This window comes from Sitodiplosis mosellana, unplaced genomic scaffold (genome assembly GCF_009176505.1).
Source record: "Sitodiplosis mosellana isolate CC-2019 unplaced genomic scaffold, AAFC_SMos_1.0 Smas_scaffold_6099, whole genome shotgun sequence".
NCBI lineage: Eukaryota > Metazoa > Arthropoda > Insecta > Diptera > Cecidomyiidae > Sitodiplosis > Sitodiplosis mosellana.
In genome coordinates, this window is record NW_022601340.1 from 381,652 (window position 1) to 402,157 (window position 20,506).

General features: G+C 36.3%; 1 protein-coding gene across 1 annotated transcript; it reads left to right on the forward strand.

Moving 5' to 3' along the window:
• Positions 1-3,239: 3,239 nt before the first annotated feature.
• On the forward strand, positions 3,240-16,714 carry LOC129573535 (sex determination protein fruitless). Its single transcript, XM_055454144.1, has 6 exons — positions 3,240-3,595; positions 13,234-13,753; positions 13,860-13,875; positions 14,163-14,488; positions 14,722-15,419; positions 15,665-16,714. The coding sequence occupies exons 2-6, from the start codon at positions 13,340-13,342 to the stop codon at positions 15,876-15,878; spliced, it is 1,668 nt and encodes a 555-aa protein (XP_055310119.1). The 5' UTR covers positions 3,240-3,595; positions 13,234-13,339; the 3' UTR covers positions 15,879-16,714.
• Positions 16,715-20,506: the final 3,792 nt, after the last annotated feature.

Consider the following 20,506-nt stretch of genomic DNA (forward strand, 5'->3'; position numbering starts at 1 on the left):
GAGAGAGAGAGAGAGAGAGAGAGAGAGAGAGAGAGAGAGAGAGAGAGTGAGAGTTAGTGAGTCAATTTTTGGAATGGGCCATTGCACAAATCGAATATTATGGGAACGATTGAGCCGATAATCCTTTCAACAGGAAGTATCAAACAGTGAGAAATCGTTTTCTTTTTCTGGATTCGAATACATCTGCGTCGGTGTTTTTACCGATGTTTGGCTGATAAAACGTGTCCAATGCTTCGATTATTGGGCGTGTAATGGGAAGCAAACCATACATATAAATTCAAAGCGCTCGTGATTACCAAATATACATATGGACACTTTGAGCATGAAAAGTAGTTATCAGTGGCAAGAACTTGAAAGTCAGATTTGAAAGATAGCTTTCGATGGTTGCATGCAGTTCTTTGCGTTTTTTGTCCAATTTTCTAAGAAAAATTGCTAATATTTGTTTTGCGTTTAGTTTTCTCAATATTTTTCGTTTTTCGTCAAATTACTTCACTTTACTTTATTTTATTTGATTTCAATTCGAAATTTCTCTAAGTAAGTGAGTCATTCAATGCGCAATTTTGTACAAATGAATAATTTTTAATTAAAATTTTCTCAGAATTGGGCTTTTCAAATCTCTGAACTGCTGAACTGACCGCAACCAATCTCGATTTTAATCATCTCGATATCAAATCTCGCATAAAGTCGAGTGTTCGCGTCGAAATATGGATCAACGGAAGACCTAGGAAGAGGTTATCTAAAATGACACATAGAAATGTTCAACATGGCCGCAAAAAATGTGAACGAAACCAAATAGCTGGAATAGATCGAGAAACATCGTTGAAATGCAATGAGTGAGACAGAGCAGTCATTTTGGGCTGGTATGTAAATAGCTATGTGCGTCAAATGATTATTTATGCGTTGGATTTTCGGGTAGCGCGCATAGCCAAAGCCATTCATCGTCAGCCGAAAAAAGACAGAACAAGGAGAAAGACAGAGAAAGCAAGAGCACTCTCTTGAGGCAAGGCAAAACTGAGAGTGCTACGAACTCGAAATGCAAAGCATAATATCAGAGCAAGCGATCATATGCACATGAATCAGCGCGTTCAGCATCGCATTAGAATAGCGATAGCAGCCAGCGAAACACGGATGCGAATGCGAATGTGCGTAAACTTCATTGGAAAAGGCATTTCCGTAGAAGTCCACATGGAATACAGTGAACTGAAACACACTGAGTATGTGAGCGAATCACAAACACGCACACACAGACACACACAACATCAATCTCCACGTTCGCGGGCTCTCGCGTTCAACAGATAAACCGAACAAAAAAGTGGATGATAGCTTTCACAAAAACAAACCGATAGCGAAAAATATAGCAGGCGTAGTACATACAGTCTGCCGCGAATGACGACGACAACGACGCACGATTGACGACATAACATTTCGAGGAAAAACACGTCGTAACCGTCATCTTCGGCGTTTTCTTCTAATGAATCAAATAATAGTCTATTTTTCCAAAAGCGAAACCCGGTTCTATTCTATTCGCTGTTCGCCGCTTGCTCCGCGCTCGCTCGCTTGCGGCACATATTTACTAGCTGTGGCTGAGTGTGTGTGTGTGTGTGTGTATGCGTGTATTTGTGCATATTCTCGCCGTTGATTCGCTACTTGCTCCAGAGAAATTGTACAAAAACACACATTTCTCCGTACGCACGTATTATTTGCAGGCTTTGAAGGCTTTGAATGAATATTCGGTGCGTAAAGCACGTTCTGATAAACATGAGAACGAGTGATTCAGTGCGTGTGTTTGTTCGTTAGTCTCCGTGCGTGTGTGTGAATGCGTACGCGCGTTTGCATATACCCGTATGTGCATTCCATCCACCACTGGCAGCCCGATAGCAACGCACACCGAGACCCCTCTTTGTTTGCATGTAGTCGTGTACTAAATGCACAATACATCCAAATAGACGGAATCGCATGCGATTGACATCGCATCGTACACACGAACAACAAAAAAACATAAACACAAACAGAAAAGCGGAGGAAAAGAGTGGAAGAGGCCGAGAGAGCGGTGCACAAGAGGGAGAGCGACAGTGACAAAAATACAATAGCAAAAACAAGGCAGGCAAGCAGCAGCAACAGCAGCGGTGGCAGCAGCAAGCAGTAAACATATAAAATTGGGAAAAACATACCGTACCGTATGCAAGCGAATAGAAAGAGAGACCGATTTTTTTCGAATGTTGATCGACAAACTTTTGGCTAGCATGAAAACAGTTCGAACCGAAGTTTTGTTGTGTAAGGATGGAAAAACGAGCATCGTCGTGACGAGCGATTTCACAACACTACAAAATCCACCAGATAGAAGAAAACACACAATTGTGAGAATTTGAAAAGTGCAATATGTTTTTTCTCTAATATTTACCCGAAACGAACAACGTGTCTATCGAACATTTTAGCGATATATGCATTTCAACGGCAAATTCGATATTTAGTTTTGTTTTTTTCTTCGTTGAGTGTGAGAGAGCATCGTCAACTAATTGCAAACATCGGCAATTTTTATCAACAAAATAATTTCAACGATAAATTAATCTAACAAAAAGTGTTTGATTTTTTTCAACCAAAAAAAAAACTGTGCATTTTGGAACAAAAACAAAAAATAGTTAAAATTCATGAACAACAAGTGACACTAATTAAATGAACTAAAACAAAAAAAACAAAGCCAAAAATTGGTAAAATAAATTAGCATAAACATTGTTTATTTTCATCCATCGAGCTGACTTAAAACTCATCATTTTTAAACCCCACACAGCACTACTATCTCTAAATAAATCACGCTAAGAGCACGCACTTGCAACAAACAAACAAAACAAAGCGATCTTCAATCACTTATCAGTTTTTTTTTTCGCCATTGCAGTTATTCTTTGTTAATTTGTCATTTCCTCGTCATCCATCGATTTGAACAAGAACCAAAAACGAAAAACCCCATCTTTGGCCATTTTTTTTCTCTCTCCATTATCAAGTGTGTGTTTAGTCAAGATTTTATTTTTGTTTCAAATAAAACAGTCATCGTTTGGAATTTATTCGTTTCGGCCTCGCTGTGTGAGTGGTATTGTGCAAAATTCAAAATTTAAACAAAACAATCAGCAAAAAAATAATAATTTTATATTCAAAAAAGCTTCGATATAAAAACCATAAACAAAATTGAAATTTTAAAACGCTTAATCATATATTGTAAAAAAAAAAAAAATAACAACCTACCCACCGACACAATCGAACTGAGCTATTAAACGCAAAATCCCTCAACAACATAAGAGTGTGTTATAAAATTGCAATTCCCCGGAAATACGTTTAAATCGTCATCATCGGGTGTGTGTTTTTTTGGTTGTTGTTTCCTTTGGTGCACTTAACGATTTATCAACAAGCATATGAACTACGACGGCGACGACGACGACGGCAACGAAAAAGAAATAAACTGTAGAAAAACCGAAAAATAGTCACCGTCTATTTCATCGACAACGAAGAAAGAAGAGAGACACCACACAAAATAGCAAACGCAACGTGTTCGAACAACAACATCAACCCATATCAACAACAGAGCCCCGATACTCCCGAGGAGGTAGCAAAAATCTTTCTATCTATCTATCTAGTTTTGTTTTTTTTTTCCCTTTTCTATTTTATTTTTCTCGACCGAATCAAACATATTAAATATATAAAAACGCCAACAACAACAACTAACTGCATCAAGAGCCGATCGTTTTTGGATGATAGTGCAAAATATTTTCACATTTTCAACGCATCCTACGACAGACACATACTCTCGCAGATTGCATTTGCAACGATCCTTTTTTCTCGATATTTGTACACGGTCTCTACGCTTTGTGTTGCTACTTCGCATCGTCATTTCTGTGCATTCAGCACAAATAGCATATCGACACCCGAATCCCATTTTCATGATCATTCTCGTCTCGAAAATAACGAAGACGAATTCTATCTATAAATATATTGATGATTTTTTGGTGCGGAAGCTGGAAAACAGGACGATATTTTTCTCTCTGTTCGATGAGCAAAAAAAAAAAACAGAGCAGCAGCAGTACATAGAACACATGTTGAGTTGAGCGAACATTTTGCTATGTATGAAGAACAACTGACGACGTCAAAGAAGACGAAATTTGAACTTTCATAATTTTTGCTAGGCGAAACACAGCCCCCGAATTGAATTTCAGTGCAAACGAAACGGCATTCGATTTGATGTGCATAAAGTGCGTGTTGATTCATTCTGGAAACTTTTCGAAACCGAGATAATCGCAAAATTCAAACACGAAAAATAAATATATATAATAGAGTGCTCGCGTGGAGCGCATAACAACTGCAATCGAAAATATATTTTGCTACCAGTTATGATGTTATTATTTTTAACACCGTTTGAGACGTAGTCGTACACACAGAGAGAGAGAGAGAGAGAGAGAGAGAGAGAGAGAGAGAGAGAGAGAAATACGCAGCAAAAATTCGAAACAAACAAACCGGACAAATAAGCAAAGACAACAAACAATTGAAAGACCAAAAAATTAAAACTTGAATCCAAGCCCATTCAACAATTGAAGACGCCGTCGCCGCTAGTGATAAAAACGACAAGCGAAAAAGCAGCTTTCCGTTAACGACACATATCGAAATTGCATTTTGTTGATTTGCATTGTGCACGCATTCGTATGCGTATGTGATCGTGAGCGAGATTTGACTTTGACACTCGGCCTGCAGGCACTTTAACAAAATAATCAATAAGTCACAGATACACACACACATCATATACTGTTGTTTTTTTTTTTTTTTTTTTTTTTTGCTTCTTTTGTTTATTCATTCTGAAATTCATCAAATTTTCGGCTCTCTGCCGATTGCACAGTAGACACGAGACCCATTCAACAAAATCGAATGGCAAACAACAGTAAAAGAGCATTTATTGATTGTATGCACCATTGAGCGCGCACGAATAATAATCTTTGAAGTGCAGCGACAAGCCCATTTCGTTTCCAATTATTAAACTAACGCACGTACGTGTGTATCGAAATTTGTTAACAACGCGCAACCGACTATCCATCGTCGTCATCAACAGTGCATTCGATGAACGCTCTCACTACCATCGCATTTGATTGCGAATGTTTTTGTTGTACAAACAAAATAAATTCGGCAAAATTGTGTACAAAGAGACAAGACATCGTCGATTTGCGTTTCTTTTTTTTTGGACCCAGTCACAGTGCATTTGGGACGCGATAAACGATTATCACGATGGTTTTTCTATATGCTCAATATTGCGAAACATACGATCGAGTGTTTGAAGAGAGGATCGCAAACCCTTGGATGACCGACTGATCAGCAGTTAAAGGTAGATCATACAATATTTTCTTTTCTTGCCATTTTTCATTCGATTCGATCGATTGAATAGCCAATTTGCATGTATTTGCAGAACGAAATTGGAACAATTGAAAAAAAATTTGGCCGAAATTCAAACGTTGTTGGTCGGCAGCAAAATTTTTCGAACATATATTCCCTCATCCGGTCATAGTCTGTCTCTGCTGCGTGCAATTTATATAGCGATTTTATGATAAGTGTAGTCAAAAAAATCATTTGGTATAGAGCGTAATTGATCAGGTTTTCATTTTCGATTCGAAGATGAAACGGCACATAAAATAATAAATACCATATCATCATATCATATCATAAAATGTTGTGTCTGAAAGACAAATTCAAAAGAAAATAATAAAACACAAATAAGTTGAACTAGTTGCACAACACGGCTTTAGCCGATGTTTTTGCGTTGTAAACGTCATTTACAAAGCATTATCTGAATCATTTTTGTGTAACTGCCGTTATCGAAGTGACTAGAATAGCCGCCGAAATACACTAAGAAGGAGGGAGAAAGAGAGACTGGGCCCCGATTGATAATAATACTTGCTCTGTGACAACTTTAATTTCGTGCAAAAAAGCAAACACTATTACCGATTACGCACTCGATTTTGTCATAGTTTTCTGCAGCTTACAACGAACTGGAAGAAAAAGAGAGGGAGAGAGTGAGCGAGACATAGAGCAAAAAAAGCAGAGCATATATGTATTTTGTGGTTGCGTAAATCGCGTCGAATTGTTCCTAGCAATTGTGTTCTGCTTTAGTTGGCGCTTTCTCATACGTAAGTTTGATAAAATTCAAAAAATTGATTAAATTCAAAAAAAGAATGATTCAATTCCAAAAATTTGCGTTTTTCTCGCGAAATCAGTTTGAGTCAAAATTAGACATGAGAGAGAAAAAAAATTGCGTAAAATGTTTACTGATTTGAATTTGTGACAAATGTTCTCACACTCAGCGTTTCAATATCATACATACCTATGTCGTCAGTCATTGTCAATATTATGTTTATGTATGTTCGATCTGATTCGATTCTAATTTTCCACTTTTCTAATGAGACAAATACGTGTAAGTGCACTTTCGCCCAGTACATTTCACCTTTCCATGCAATTTGAACGCAATTTACGAATCTTGCCTTCCATTCGATTCAATATCGGTAGTATGTGTGTATGTGTGTCGTCTTTATTGCCATTGTCTCTGTATAAGTGTGTGTTAGAATTTCAGCTACCTGCTATTGTTGCTGTCAACCGTCCCTGTTTGCATCCCAAAAGAATCCATTTGAACAAAGGCAATGAGAAAAAAAATGAAAGTGGCCTGCATCGATGCATCGATTTCATTTGATTCTTTCCTTTTTCTCCTGTTCTCTTTTTTTTGTGTATGCCATTTCTGAATTTGACAGTGATCACATTTCACAAATGCACTTTATCCATATTCCGGTCAAGAGAAAGAGAGAATGTAGCGTCGTGGCAAATGTGTGTGTTTGAAAAAGAAGCAGCAAGAAAATCGGCTACGGTTTTTTGCCCAATGTGACTTAATGGCAATTCGAAATTATGGACAAAGACACGGCAAAATTTTTTATTCAAATCGATAATTATTTGAAATCGCATATTCATGCCAAATACAATGGCCCAATATATGTGAAAACGGCACACGGAATTGCACATGTATGTGCGGAGGCGCGCGCGCTCGCATTCGTTTGTTCGCGCCACCGCCACCAATCGGGAGAATGCAAGAGAGAAAGAGAGTGAGAGCGAGAAATTTTATGGGTCGCGGTCTGCTTTGGCAAAAATACAGCGAAAAAAAAGTAGCAACAACAGAAGAAAAAAAAAACAGCCACACAGCGAAATAAATGAAAAGTGGAACGCCTGATACATAATAAATAAAGTGCATACAAGTGTCCGTATTAAATGAATGGTCACCATAAAACGTTAAACGCCAATCGACGTAAAAATATCAGAGCCATATCCTGAATATCAAAAACAAAAGCAGCAGCGAAAAAAAAAAACCGCACGTATGTGGCCATTTGAATGAGTCAATATGTGTGCAATGTGCAGCATTTATTGCAAAGGCCAAACCGGACACATTGAAAGAGCCCTCACGCGCGCGCTCGCTCGTTCGCTCACTTCGTTCAGTTGTCCGTTTGCTCGCGCCACCACGCCGTGACCAATTATTCAATGCGATGCAACAGACTCGTTTATGGAATGTGTGATGCACACACATTGTCGTTGTCGTCGTCATCGTTGTCCATATCCAACAATTTTTGCCACTGTTTTGTTTCTACTCCTTGCACATAAAACAATAATTATTTATGATTGGGCTAGTGATTGGGTATGCGTTTTGATATTTATCACGGAATGGACAAAAAGACGCGAAAACAACGAGAAAAAAACACACACAACAAAATTGATACACAGGAAAAACACCCTTGTGTAAAACTAATGCTAAAAAATTATATTTTTCCTCTGGGTCGGTTCCTCTCTCACACACACACACTCGCGCGCTCTATCTCTCAGTATCGTTCACTATGTCACGGTTTGGTAAAATGGAAGAGGGAAAATAGCAATTAGGCAACCTTACAGCCACATACACACATCACTCTCTCTCACCTTTTTCGATTTGCTACTCAGTTTGTTTTACAATGTAGTGCCTTTTTTCTCTCTCTCTCTCCTTTTGCTTCGCATTGTGGTCAGTACTGATTTTGTGCAATGATAATGTAATGAGGTTGATATTCACATTCGATACGAGGACAACAAAAGCCCATCACACTAGCTCGCGCGCACCGACACGTAATTGCTGCACTTTAACGCCTTCATTCGATTCCCAGCCACTTTGCTCATTTCTTACTACCTTTGGATGTGGTGTTTTTTTTTTCTCGCTAATTTTATGATTTAATTTCTTTCCGTTTTCAAGCAAAAGGACATTCATCTTTTTCAAATCAATTCAATGATAATTTTTTCTTTATTTTTCATTTAGTAAATGGCAACAATTGATTTTCAGATTAGTAATTTTGTTGTTTTGGACTTGAATTATCACTGTTGTCACACACTGGGTTCGTATGTTGTTATTGTTGGTGTTGTTACCACTTGCCATAGTCAGAATGCATAAAATATTAGCAAACGACATATGAGGCTGTGAGAATGAAAATGGCAATACAGGAATAAACATTCTGAAACGCATCAAGAAAGAAAATTCGCAAAAATGAATCATGAGTTCTGAATATGAAAAAGTGAAACATGAATTTACATGGACAGCATAGGAGGTTCATGGTTCACTTTTGCGTATTCAGAACTCATGATTCACTTTTGCGAATTTTTTTTTCTTGATGCGGTTCAGAATGTTTATTCCTGTATTGCCATTTTCATTCTCACAGCCTCATATATGATAATTCGATAAGATAAACATTGAAATGTCACCACATGCGGATGCATTTCATTTGTGTGTGAGTACATAATTGAAACGTTCATCGTTCCCCGCTCCCCCATTCGCTGCCCGGGGACAATGGGATAGGTGAAGAAGTGCAAGCGAAGAAGAATAAGCTGGCAAATTATGTGATTGTATCCATTGGACTGTCAATGTTTGTATCTGTAATAATGCGATAATGGTATTTTCCAATTGCTGCTCTTTTCCCATGTCGTTTTAAAATTGTTTGCCATTTTGGTTGATGCATTGATAACAATAAGTAAAGTGCACATCATTTCACTCTCCATTTGACCATAAATCGATTTTCGTTTTGCAAAAGTTTGCAATCGTTCGTTTTCTCTTCCTCTCTCGCTCTCTTTGATTCTCTGTCTCTCTCGAAAAAGACTCATTTCAAATAAAATTCGTTATCATTTTATCGTATCCATCCTTATGGGAAAAAAGAACACGGATTCTTTCAACAAAAAAAAAAAATCTAAATGAATATTTGGCCGTCAATTTGCCATTTCAAATGAAATGTTGTTTTTTTTTTCAAATTGCTTTCATTATGCGCGTCAATCTTCGTTTGCAATTGTCGAGATGCATGTATTAGTTTTGCACATGTTCAATTGTATATTGTGCATACCACCTCACATATTGTGTGCTTTTTGCTCTCTCTTCATTTATATACATATCGTCTCATGCATTCGAACATGCCAATCTGCATTTGTTTTGCCGCATATTCAACGAATGTGTGGACTTTTTTCCTCTATTCCTCCTAAGAGTCACGGAAAAAAAATCGCCATTCATTATTCGCACCGCACCAATTGTGAATTAAAGGCTTTTATTTCGTGTACTTTTCCGTTTCATTTCGAAAATCATACATTTCTGTGTGTGTGTGTGTGTGTGTCTCACTCCCTCTCTCTCCTTTCTCTCTTTCTCTCTCGTGTGTGTAAAATGATAGCGTACGGCAAGTATTATTGGTAAATTTCATGTAATTTACGGCGGAAATCTAGGAAAAACGAATGAAAAATAAGCGAATCATTAAAAACTCAATGGTGTTGATGGTGCGATGCAACGGAAATAGGACGGCTGTAAATCGCAATGAAATTGGCATTTCCGAGAACTTTAACTCTTTTTTTTATCGTTCATTGTTATTTTCGTTTGTGGCCAGAGGAACGAAAAAAGAAAACAGCAACAATGAAATGGTGTTGGTCATGTGCGAAATGTCGCCATCGGTTGAATGAGCCAAGTGTCTGATGTGATGATTAATTGATTTTACCCGAAAAATGCTTACACAATTATTTTTTTTCCATGTCCGTTCGTTCGTTGGTTCGTTCGTGTGTAAGTAAGTGTTTGATCCGTCTTTTGCCATTGTCGCCACAATGAATAAAGTATGAATAAAAATCAACCCAAACGAAGGACAAGAGGAAAAAAAAGTAAATTAAAAGTGTTGATAACACGCAAAAAACTGCACACAACCACATTCGATGCAGCCAAACGGTTTTGGCTCTCTCTCTCTCTCTCTCTCTCTCTGTCGTAAAACCGATCCACATGCAAAGTCCCGCAATATAAGCGCGAAAACACGAAAACAATAATAAACTGTACTACCGAAGAAGAAGAAGGAAAAAAAGCACCGAAACGACAGAGCATATTGCTACAAAGTGAATTTAATAATTTATTTCAACATGCAAAAATGTATATTCCAACTCTTTTTTTCCATTCATTTCTCTTATTTGCCGTTTTTCTGCGCGCTCCATCGCTGCCGACCAATCTTTCCATCGCTCTCTTTACCCACAAACGCTTTGTCGCTGCCGCTTTTCTTGATTCCACGTTGTTGTTCCTTTTCAGTGGAGTGTTTATGTGTGCGTGTGCCTGTGTTGGTGGGAGTGTGTCGTCGTTCGGTGGTGATGTGAATTTGGCTCCATTTTTTTCTCTTTCGTTTTTGCTCTTTTTTCCTCCAAATTTTTTTTCTTTATTACATTCACTACGTTTTTATGCGATTTCCTTTTACGATATTCGATTTGATGGGTTTGTTTTTTCTTCGTCGTCACTTCTTTCTCTGTCTGCAAGATGACCAATGTAAAGTTTATTTACCATAGCAGGGAATAACGAAAATGTCAACGATTGCATGCACCATATCGAACATTTTAATGGTCTAAACGAAACGATTCATTTTTTGCCATTGAGTCAGTGTGTATGTGTTTGTGCATTAGCACCATATTATTGCATTGTAAATGATACACCATTTTTCATTTCGTCAAACCGTTTTCAGTATTTGTCTTGTTCTTTTTTGGGGCGCGCATTCTGAAGACACTCTTTCTCTCTATCGTTCGGCAGAGCGTGAAAAAAGGACATAACTTTAAATTGTAGCAAATAATAACGGTAATTGCATATATCGCCGAAATGCACCTTATGCGGGTTGGCCTGAATTCATGCTATTTTTTTTCGCCACCCCCCTTCACCATCCAACCGAACGGAAGCTGAGCTGTGAAACCCGATCGAATTTGTACCAAGGCTCGAGCTCGATTGACATCGATGAGCGATTCAATTAAATGCCATTAAAATAGATAAATTGCATACCTAATTAATTTGCTTACATCGGTTCGTGTTCGCATGTCAATTTCTGCCAACCTGCTTTCCCAACCATTTTCTTTTTCGCCGTGTCCGCTCTCTCTCTCTCTCTCTCTCTCTCTCTCTCTCTCTCTCTCCCCGGCACCCGCGCTCGCCTCGCTCTCGCGCTTGTCTTCGTCGAATTTTATTTTTAAATGACCATGCAATGTGAAAGGACAATCATTTTTATTGCTCGTTACGTTATATCTCAAATACATACACACACACACACACACTCTCTCTCTCTCTCTTTCTCAATCTAGTTCTGAATTGTGTGTATGGCAAAACTATCGATTTTTGCGCGCCACATTGTTGCTCATTGGCCCATTGGAATTTTAGCGCAATTTTCCATTGAAATTATTCATGAAATATTCAAAATTTTGCTATCACTGTTTTATGCTTGGGGTTTTATTGCTCTCTCTGTGTGTGTGGATGGGTGGGTGCGAGTAAGCAACTATAGCAAATAAGACTCGTTCGAATGCACATTCGTCATTCACATTATCGCTCATTAAGAGACGCCGACTACTCATGTGTGTCGCACAAGTGGACCGTACTCAAGTCATATCACAAGGCACATCTTTTGGGAAATTTTTCCGTCTGCCACTGCTGCTGCTGCTGCTGTTGCTGTTGCTGTTGCTGTTGCTGCTGAGCAATCAAAAGAAAACGTCACATACCGAAATGCAAACACATTTTCCATCAGAAAATGCAAAGTTCCCTCCTGAATCTATCAATCGTCCATATGTTTTGTTTCATTGGTTTGTTAGCCTGCTCGCAAAACCATTTGTAACGCTTGAAAACCCATTTGAACATCTACCCTCAATACTGCCTGGCACATATTCGTGTAAATGCACTTATGTGTGTGTTGCGGCTTTGGTTTTCTTATATTTTTTTTCTTCCGGTGTTTCTTTTCTGGTTCATGCATATTTTCGATGAAATATGAACATTTGCACAGCCGAATCTTTGAGCTGAAATACCATTTTAAAACGATTTGAAGTGAATCTCATTTGACGATGCCATATGTTATTGCCAGCTCATCTCTCAGTTGGATATTCATTGCATTTCGAACGATTTTTCTAGCGTCCGATTCAAATTTCAACCGGCTGCTAAATTATGCCGTTGTTGTTCTTCGCATATTTCAAATTGAAAGGCAAAAAATCATCGTCTGCATAGAATAAATCTGTTCAACAACAAAAATTGAACATACTCCACAACAATCGGTCCGTCCCCATGAAGTAACCATTTAATTTGCCATTATTTATTTAGAGCTGAAGCTAATTAAAAAGCGCACTGAACACATAAGCGTCCAGTATTTATGAATTTCGTCCAGCTTTCAACGTGTAATATTTAAAATGACACACACACACACACACACACACGAGTGACGGCGGGGAAAAGGCAAATAAACCGTGCGAAAGAAACGAAGAAAAAAAAGAAATCATTGAGACGTTGCTGTTATGAACTGTTGACAACATGCAATTTTTATTGGCCAATGAATGTGTAGACGGGGTGCGCGCGCTGAGTTCAGAGCTCTGCAAGCGACAATTTCGTGAAACAGAAGAAAAAAAACTTAGAGAAGAAAAGAAAACCGCTATGAATATGCAACCCCATACAATGAGGTCGTTGTGTGGGCGATAAATCTCTTTTTTTTTTAAAATAAAATTTGTTGTTTTGTTGCTATTTTTTTTCGCTGCTCGCCACTTTCTCTGTAATTGTTTGGACAAGTTTGTTTCGTTCTTTTTTAAATCAGTTTTCATGCGAACAAAAACGTCACTGAATAAATTTGAATAAAACAACCGTCCATAATGCGAATTTTATTAATTTATTTTTTTTTATTTCTAATTTCATTCGATTAGCTGCTGAACGACCAGATCCGTAAAAACGGAGCAAAAGAATTTATTCAGAAATCGAAAAAAAAACAGAAGCATACACACAACGAAGGGAAAATTGAACGAAAGCAAAATGGGAAGCGGCGAAGGACAAACGTTTTGCTTGCGGTGGAATAACCACAAATCCAATTTGGTGGAAATTTTGGATGGACTATTTCAAAAGAAAAGCTATGTCGACTGCACACTTCATGTGGATGACATGAAATTTTTTGTACATCGTGTCGTACTAGCCGCCAATTCATCATATTTCCAAACAATATTGCAAGATGTGCCCATGGACCATTGCACCATTCTGTTTCCGGGTGTACAAGGATATGAAATGCAATCGCTACTCGATTATATGTACACTGGCGAAGTGAATGTCACACAATCGCATATTCCACGATTCATACAAATTGCCGAGCAGTTGGAAGTGAAGGGTTTGTTTGATATGACCGATTTGAAGGACAGATTTGATAAAAATAAGGTCGACGAACCACCATTTCCGGTCAATTTAAACAGCATGCAAGCACCACAAATCAACAACAATAAATTGTCAAACAATCAACATTCGTCACCAATCATTTCACAATCGGCCAATATCTCATCGTCAGTACAAAGCAGCACCGGATCACCGCCATACAGTTACAAATCAAACTATGCTAACATTTTTGGACCATCATCATCCGATTGTTCACCACCACAATGGCCAATCTCTGCACTCACTACTCCATTACCGCACGGTAAGTGAAGCGGTCGAAGTCGCTTTTCTATCAATTTATTTACTTTTGCAATTTGATTCAAGTGATTTCAAATTGAGGCTAGTTTGAGAATTTGCAAATTAGGTACAAATGACATCTGATTTCGGTTCCAATTCAGAAAATAAAGATTAAAATTGAAATAAAAATGAACTTAACCGAACATATTTTTACCAATTAATTTAGCAACTGGATCACCATTCCGAAATGCCGTAACCGCTGCTGCATTGGGATCTGCTTATGAATCTGGCGCTGATATGAACCCGCTGAAACGTAAAAAGCTATACAATAGCATGCTCGGTATGTCTCGCGATACATCAATATTGCGAAATGTCTTGGCTCAACCAAGCCCAGTCGACTCATCACAACATCCTTCATTACCAGGCACTGAACGTGAACGCAGCGATCGCAGCGACCGCAGTGACCGAAGCGACCGAAGTGATCGACACAGCACATACTCAAATGGAACTGACTACACTGAAAAGGTATGCATATCCAACACACTTAAACATTTTTGAGCACACACACAAGGTACCGATGTTTTCAAACAATGGATTGTGGGTAAAAATGAGTAGATTTGGAGAACATCTCCAATTTTATTTATGAAGAAAGAAAAATGTCATTTTCTTCTCGCCAAAAACAAACGCATACCATTTGTGTCCCAATTCTGTCACATTTATACTTACGTACTATCATTCCCATCACCCAAAATTCACAGAAACCAAAATATGGAGAGCCACATTCGCCGTACACCGAAAAGTTCGAAGAAGATGAAAATGGCCACAATCTAAGCGGAAATGCTGGAAACTATTCACAAGGTCAATCGAATCAAAAGCCAGAATGGAAACGTTATAAGCAATATACGCGTCAGGATTTGAACAATGCCATTTCAGCGGTGAAAACCGGCATGAGTGCATTGCAAGCATCACGTCTATACAAAGTACCATCGCGAACATTGTACGATAAAGTGAAGAAAATGGGAATTGCCGGCGCTCGACCAATGAACCGATCATCGATTAAACGTAGTCCAAGCAATGGCGGTAGCCCAGCCTCATTCCCATACGGTATCAGTGGAACCAGAAGCCCAATTGCTCATCAACTAGAAGGTCAATCACACTCACAATCGATGAATGACGGTGAAAATGGGGCGGATATGGAGCAACGCGAACGTGATCTTTTGCCGAATTTACATGGAATGTTCGATCCAAGCCTATTGCTCAAGGCCATTCAAGAGCGTGGAGGCGGTGATCTTGCCAAGAGTGTTGCCAGTCTTGCCGCCGCCAATGGGCTGAAGAACATGGGCCGAACAATGTCACAATCACCACCACCAGTCTATGAAGGATCATCAACTGCCGCACCAAACTCACCGCCACGATCAATGCACGAAGACGAAGATGATGACGAAGAAGATCGAAGGTAAGCCCAAGCGAATCCATGTCACTCTTTTAAGCTCGAAATACTGTTTTTGAATACAATAATCATTGTTGCTATATAATTTAGAGGATTAACGACCATAATCTAAATTCATTGTTGAAATTGAACCGTTTGTTATAAAATATTTTGAATCATATTCTGACTAAAATTTTAAGGCTTTTGGCGTTTTTCTTTCTCTTTTTACTAATTTATCGTTTTTGTTTCTCTTCCCACACACCCAATATCAGCATTCGAGAAGAAAGTGAGCAACTCTTATCTCATCAGCAATCAAATGTGGACGATGACGGTGACGGTGACGATAATCAAGTGGAAGACCTGTCAATGTCACGAAAAAGTGAAAAATTGAGTCCACCGCCATCGCCTGTGTCTGTTGCATCGGTGCCGAACTCGGATGCAGCTGTGCCAGCTCAACCCGGTGTCATTGTACCGCCGCAAAAGTAAAACGAACCCGAACCAACGAACAACAACCGACAATTGGCTGCGAACTGACATTTTTTAGCCAAAAAACTCAATGTCGCCAGTGTAGGTTATAAATGACCGATAAATTTATTTTACTAAAAACAAATTGTAGTTAAGTCAATCGAAATCAAATGTTCGAATGACTTGGAAATAAAATTTAAACAGAAAAGCGGAAGAGCGCCCAACCGATTTCAAAAGGTTCAAAGAGATGATTTTTTCTAAACCGGCGAAAAGTTCTTAAACTGATTCAAAGTTCCTGTAAAATCCGTTCTTCATTTTTAATGATTCTCATTTAAGATGTGTTGCTTCACATGCAATTGTTTTTTTTTTTTTTTTAATTCGGTTCTGGCTGCAGAGATGCAACACGCAATTGATGCCATATATATTTTCGATTTGCGTGCGGCCATGGACATGAAAAACGGAGTATTATTTTAACGAAAACAGAAAAAAAAATTAGCAAAATGAAATTAATGACAGATAAGAATGAAATCAATTGAATTTAGATCGTAAGAATCATAGAAGCATAAGCATTTAAGGAATTTTTTTTCTTTTCATTCAAAACCATTTTTTTTTTCTTTGTTAAGTTCAAGTGAAAGTATTTTAAGGATAATTTATTAGTTTGTAGTTGAAACATCATTCGATTTTTGAAATAAATCCACACATTAAAAAAAGCATTACAAAAAAAAAAGAACATATTTTTGAACAAAAATAAATTCAACAGTGGGATCAATTTTCATAGAAATGCAAATAAAAAACGAACAGATTAGGTTCAATATATATGAAACTCAACTAAAAAAAACAAACAAAATCAATTCTTATTACGAAGCAAAAAAAAAAAAAAAAATCGGAAAAAATTTAAATGTAACTGTTGTTGTTATAGACTATTTAGGCTAAATGTTATAATTTAAGTGAAACAAACAAAATAATGAGCAAAAGAAATTAAAGCAAAATCACCCACACAAAAAAACGTAGCGATAACAATTCTATACGATAGTGCAATATACACCGGAGTTCTCTTCTTTTTTAGAAACTTTAAAAATAAAACTCATTTTTTGTTTGTAACTTTTTTTTTTGAAATGGTTTTGTTGAACAAGATAGTTCCAAAGGACTACAAATTTTTCTTTTATTTGAAGTAATAATTTAATTATTTTTTTTTTCCTCCTCAATATACTGTTTTTTTTTTAATCCTCATCATAGTTAAACTAACACGAAAGAAAAAACAAACAAATAATCTTACAACGACTTCAACTCAGGTTTTCTCGTAAACGAGAGCAAATCGCAAATGGTTTTAAAACAAAATATATAGAAAAAAAAATAAAAAGAAGAAGAAAAATACAAACAAAAAGCATAGGCATTTAGTGTAAGAAGATGAATAGTTGGGGCGGTGTTTGTGTGATCTGCATGGCATATGACAAATATTTCAAACACTATGACATCCATCTCAAATCGCGAACATCGAATTTTTTTTTTAAGTTCTGAACTGATGAATCGAGATTTCAATATCAATATAATTCTCTTTAAAACATTTCTTTATTTCTTTTGTAATGCAATTAAGGTTTTATGTTAAACACACTACAAATTATGCTCATTACCGATTTGGTATTGATTTTAGCTAATTCGTTTCCTTTCGACTTAAGTCAAACACAATTTTTTTTTTCGTCTTAATTTCTTTTTTGCTCCAAATTTGTTTCAACTGAAAATTTTGAATGAAATCGAAATTCAGATTTTGAAACGAATATCATCTTTCAAACATTGAAAGTGCATAAGATATAAATATGTTTTAAATGTAAAATTATTTCAAATAATTTTTATGCTTGAAAAAAATACCACGAACATGGAGGAAGAGAGAGAGAGAGAGCAACAAAAAAATTATTAACAACAAAACGGGTAGGATTTTTATTATTGTTTTACGCTTTAGTGTTGACATATTTCACGCGTCACGCCGCAAATTGTATGATGGCATATGTCGCAAATAAAAACAAACAAAATCAACCAATTTTTTTTTTGAAAAAAGAAAAGAGAGACCGAAACAATGAATACAAATACAGCACTAATATGCGTGATTATCGATTGTGATTGTTTTCTTATTTTTCCGAAATTAGACAATTAATGTGTTTTTTTTAGCAAGCAATAAGAATTTTAGCCATGTAAGATTCAGTTGAGATAGGAACAGAAGATGAATTAAACAAGAATTATTGAATCAAGATTGATATAAACTCAAGCATCCCATCTAAGAATTTCTTAGTAAAAGAAACTACAAAGAAACAATCGAAATAAAGTATTAAGACATTTCAATGAATCTATCGATATGAAATAATGAATAAAATCAATTGAACCACCAAAATGAATACAATCACAAAAACAAATGTGCACCGATTATATTTTTTCGCACTCGCAATTGATATGTGAACCAAACAAACACGTACTCTTTTGCACTAAAACATGGTTTCTCATGCCATCTAAATAAGAATATTGCATTTGATGTGCCTTGTAATTATGAATAAGAGAGTTTTATAATTTGAGCGATTCAGAAGAAACAGAAGCATTTTGACCAAACCAACCATGGCCATGATATCAAAATGATCGAAAGACGAAAGAAAAAACTGATCGGAAAATGAAATATGTTTGATAGCCAGACAAAAAAAAAATGTTCATTTATCCATTTGACATTGAAAAATATACAAATTGTGAAACGCGTATTCTCAAACCACCGAGTGCCTATAAGAAAATTAAACGATAAAATGCTAAGCGCAGTGCTAGTTATACGACCTTGATGGTTGAGATAGTCAGCGAGAGAGAGACATTTCAAGACAAGCTCAATTTCGATTTTAAGAAGATGATGATGATGAAACAAATGATGAGTCGACAAAAAGTAGAAAATCATATTTAAAAATAAATAATTGAAAAACAATTCTCTAGTAATGGAGAAAAAAAAAATCAATGAGAATATGATTAGAGACAAAAATGTGAAAAACAAAATTTGGTTTTCAATGAGCCGAAATGTGTAAATTTTAAGCATTTAAACGTTGTAAAGCAATTGTTTGCCATTGCAAGTCCAGCACTCGCCACTGGGCCCCATATCGCTCACCAATCCTTACACACATACCTACACATTTCGCCAAGATACACACATAACACGAACCCACCCACAAACACACACACAAATACACTCAGAAAGAGAGAAAAAATTAATAAGAACTAAGATGTTTTTTTTTTTCATTTCTTTTTTGATTTGTTATTTTTCTTTTTTTATTTTTACTACAATAAGACTGAATACAAGAAAACAAAACAAAAACAAATGAAATCAATTTATATTTAATTCGATTTAAAGCAGAGATATATAAGATATGTAATCGTAATACACCAGACATTCTCTATTGAACATGTTTTTTTTTTCTTGGTCGTTATGATGCAAATATATTTACACTTTGAATTGGATGTGTAATGAGGTCCCATTAGAAATGATTGGTTGAAAACAAGATGTACACATGAAGAAAGAGGGCGGGAAAAATATTCATATTCTGATATTATGCTCATGATTCGATGAGATTTTAGACATTGCTCATCACACACCAACTGTCGAACAATCTCGTAGTCAAATAATTTTCCTCGAATTTTTTTTTCTAATTTCTCGAAATTTCGATTTTAAATCCATCATACCGCCTCTCCGTCGTCGGCGGCAACCACCGCTACATTCTTTTTGAGACTACATCGAACTATATACGACTAGGGAAATGAGTATACCAATCGCATATTGAAGCATATTGAGACTGACTAAAGCAAGCATTTTACAAATTTAATTTAATTTACCTCAATTCAATTTTTAGCGAGTAATTTTAGTTTTTACAAGACAAAAAAAGAAGATTTAACAAACAAAAACACACACATTTTATTTGAATTAATTTTTTTTATAATTTTTTTTTCTTTATATGATTATGTTATATTTTTTAAACAACGTTTGACAAAACAAACCATTCGTTTTTAAGAGAAACATGAAAAATAAATAAAACTGAAACACATTTGACTACAGAAACAAATAACATACCCCATTATTGCCATCACGAATCTATGAAGAACATTTTTTTTTTGCAATTTTCTTCTATCTTTTCTTATTTTTTTTTCATTTTGATTTTTTTTTTTCAGCACGGGCAACGTATAAATGTGAGCTCGATTTTACAGTTCAAATGTTCAATGAGGAAAATTATCTGATTTATAACATTCGAACCAAAGTGGTCATGTGAAAATTTCAAATTGAAATCAATGGCTTTGAATTTATGCTCAATAAACACAATGTTTGCTCAATTTTCAATAGAATAAATCATCAATTGCCAATCGTAGCTGTGGTTTTTAACCAATGCTCAATGACGACATTTTCATTTCTTCGGTTCACTTTTGCGTTTTTATTTGTTTAGCCCTTTTACAGAAGATTAATTGATTCTATTTTTATTTTTTACTTCATTGTGATCGATTTTTTTCATCATTTTTCTATTTATTTTTCTCTTTTTTATTTCGATTTTTCTATTTTCGAAATTTTTTTTTTACTTTTTTTCAGATCAAATTTTTCTTCAATCTAATTTGGAAATTTTCCTCTTTCAACATTAATTACAAAT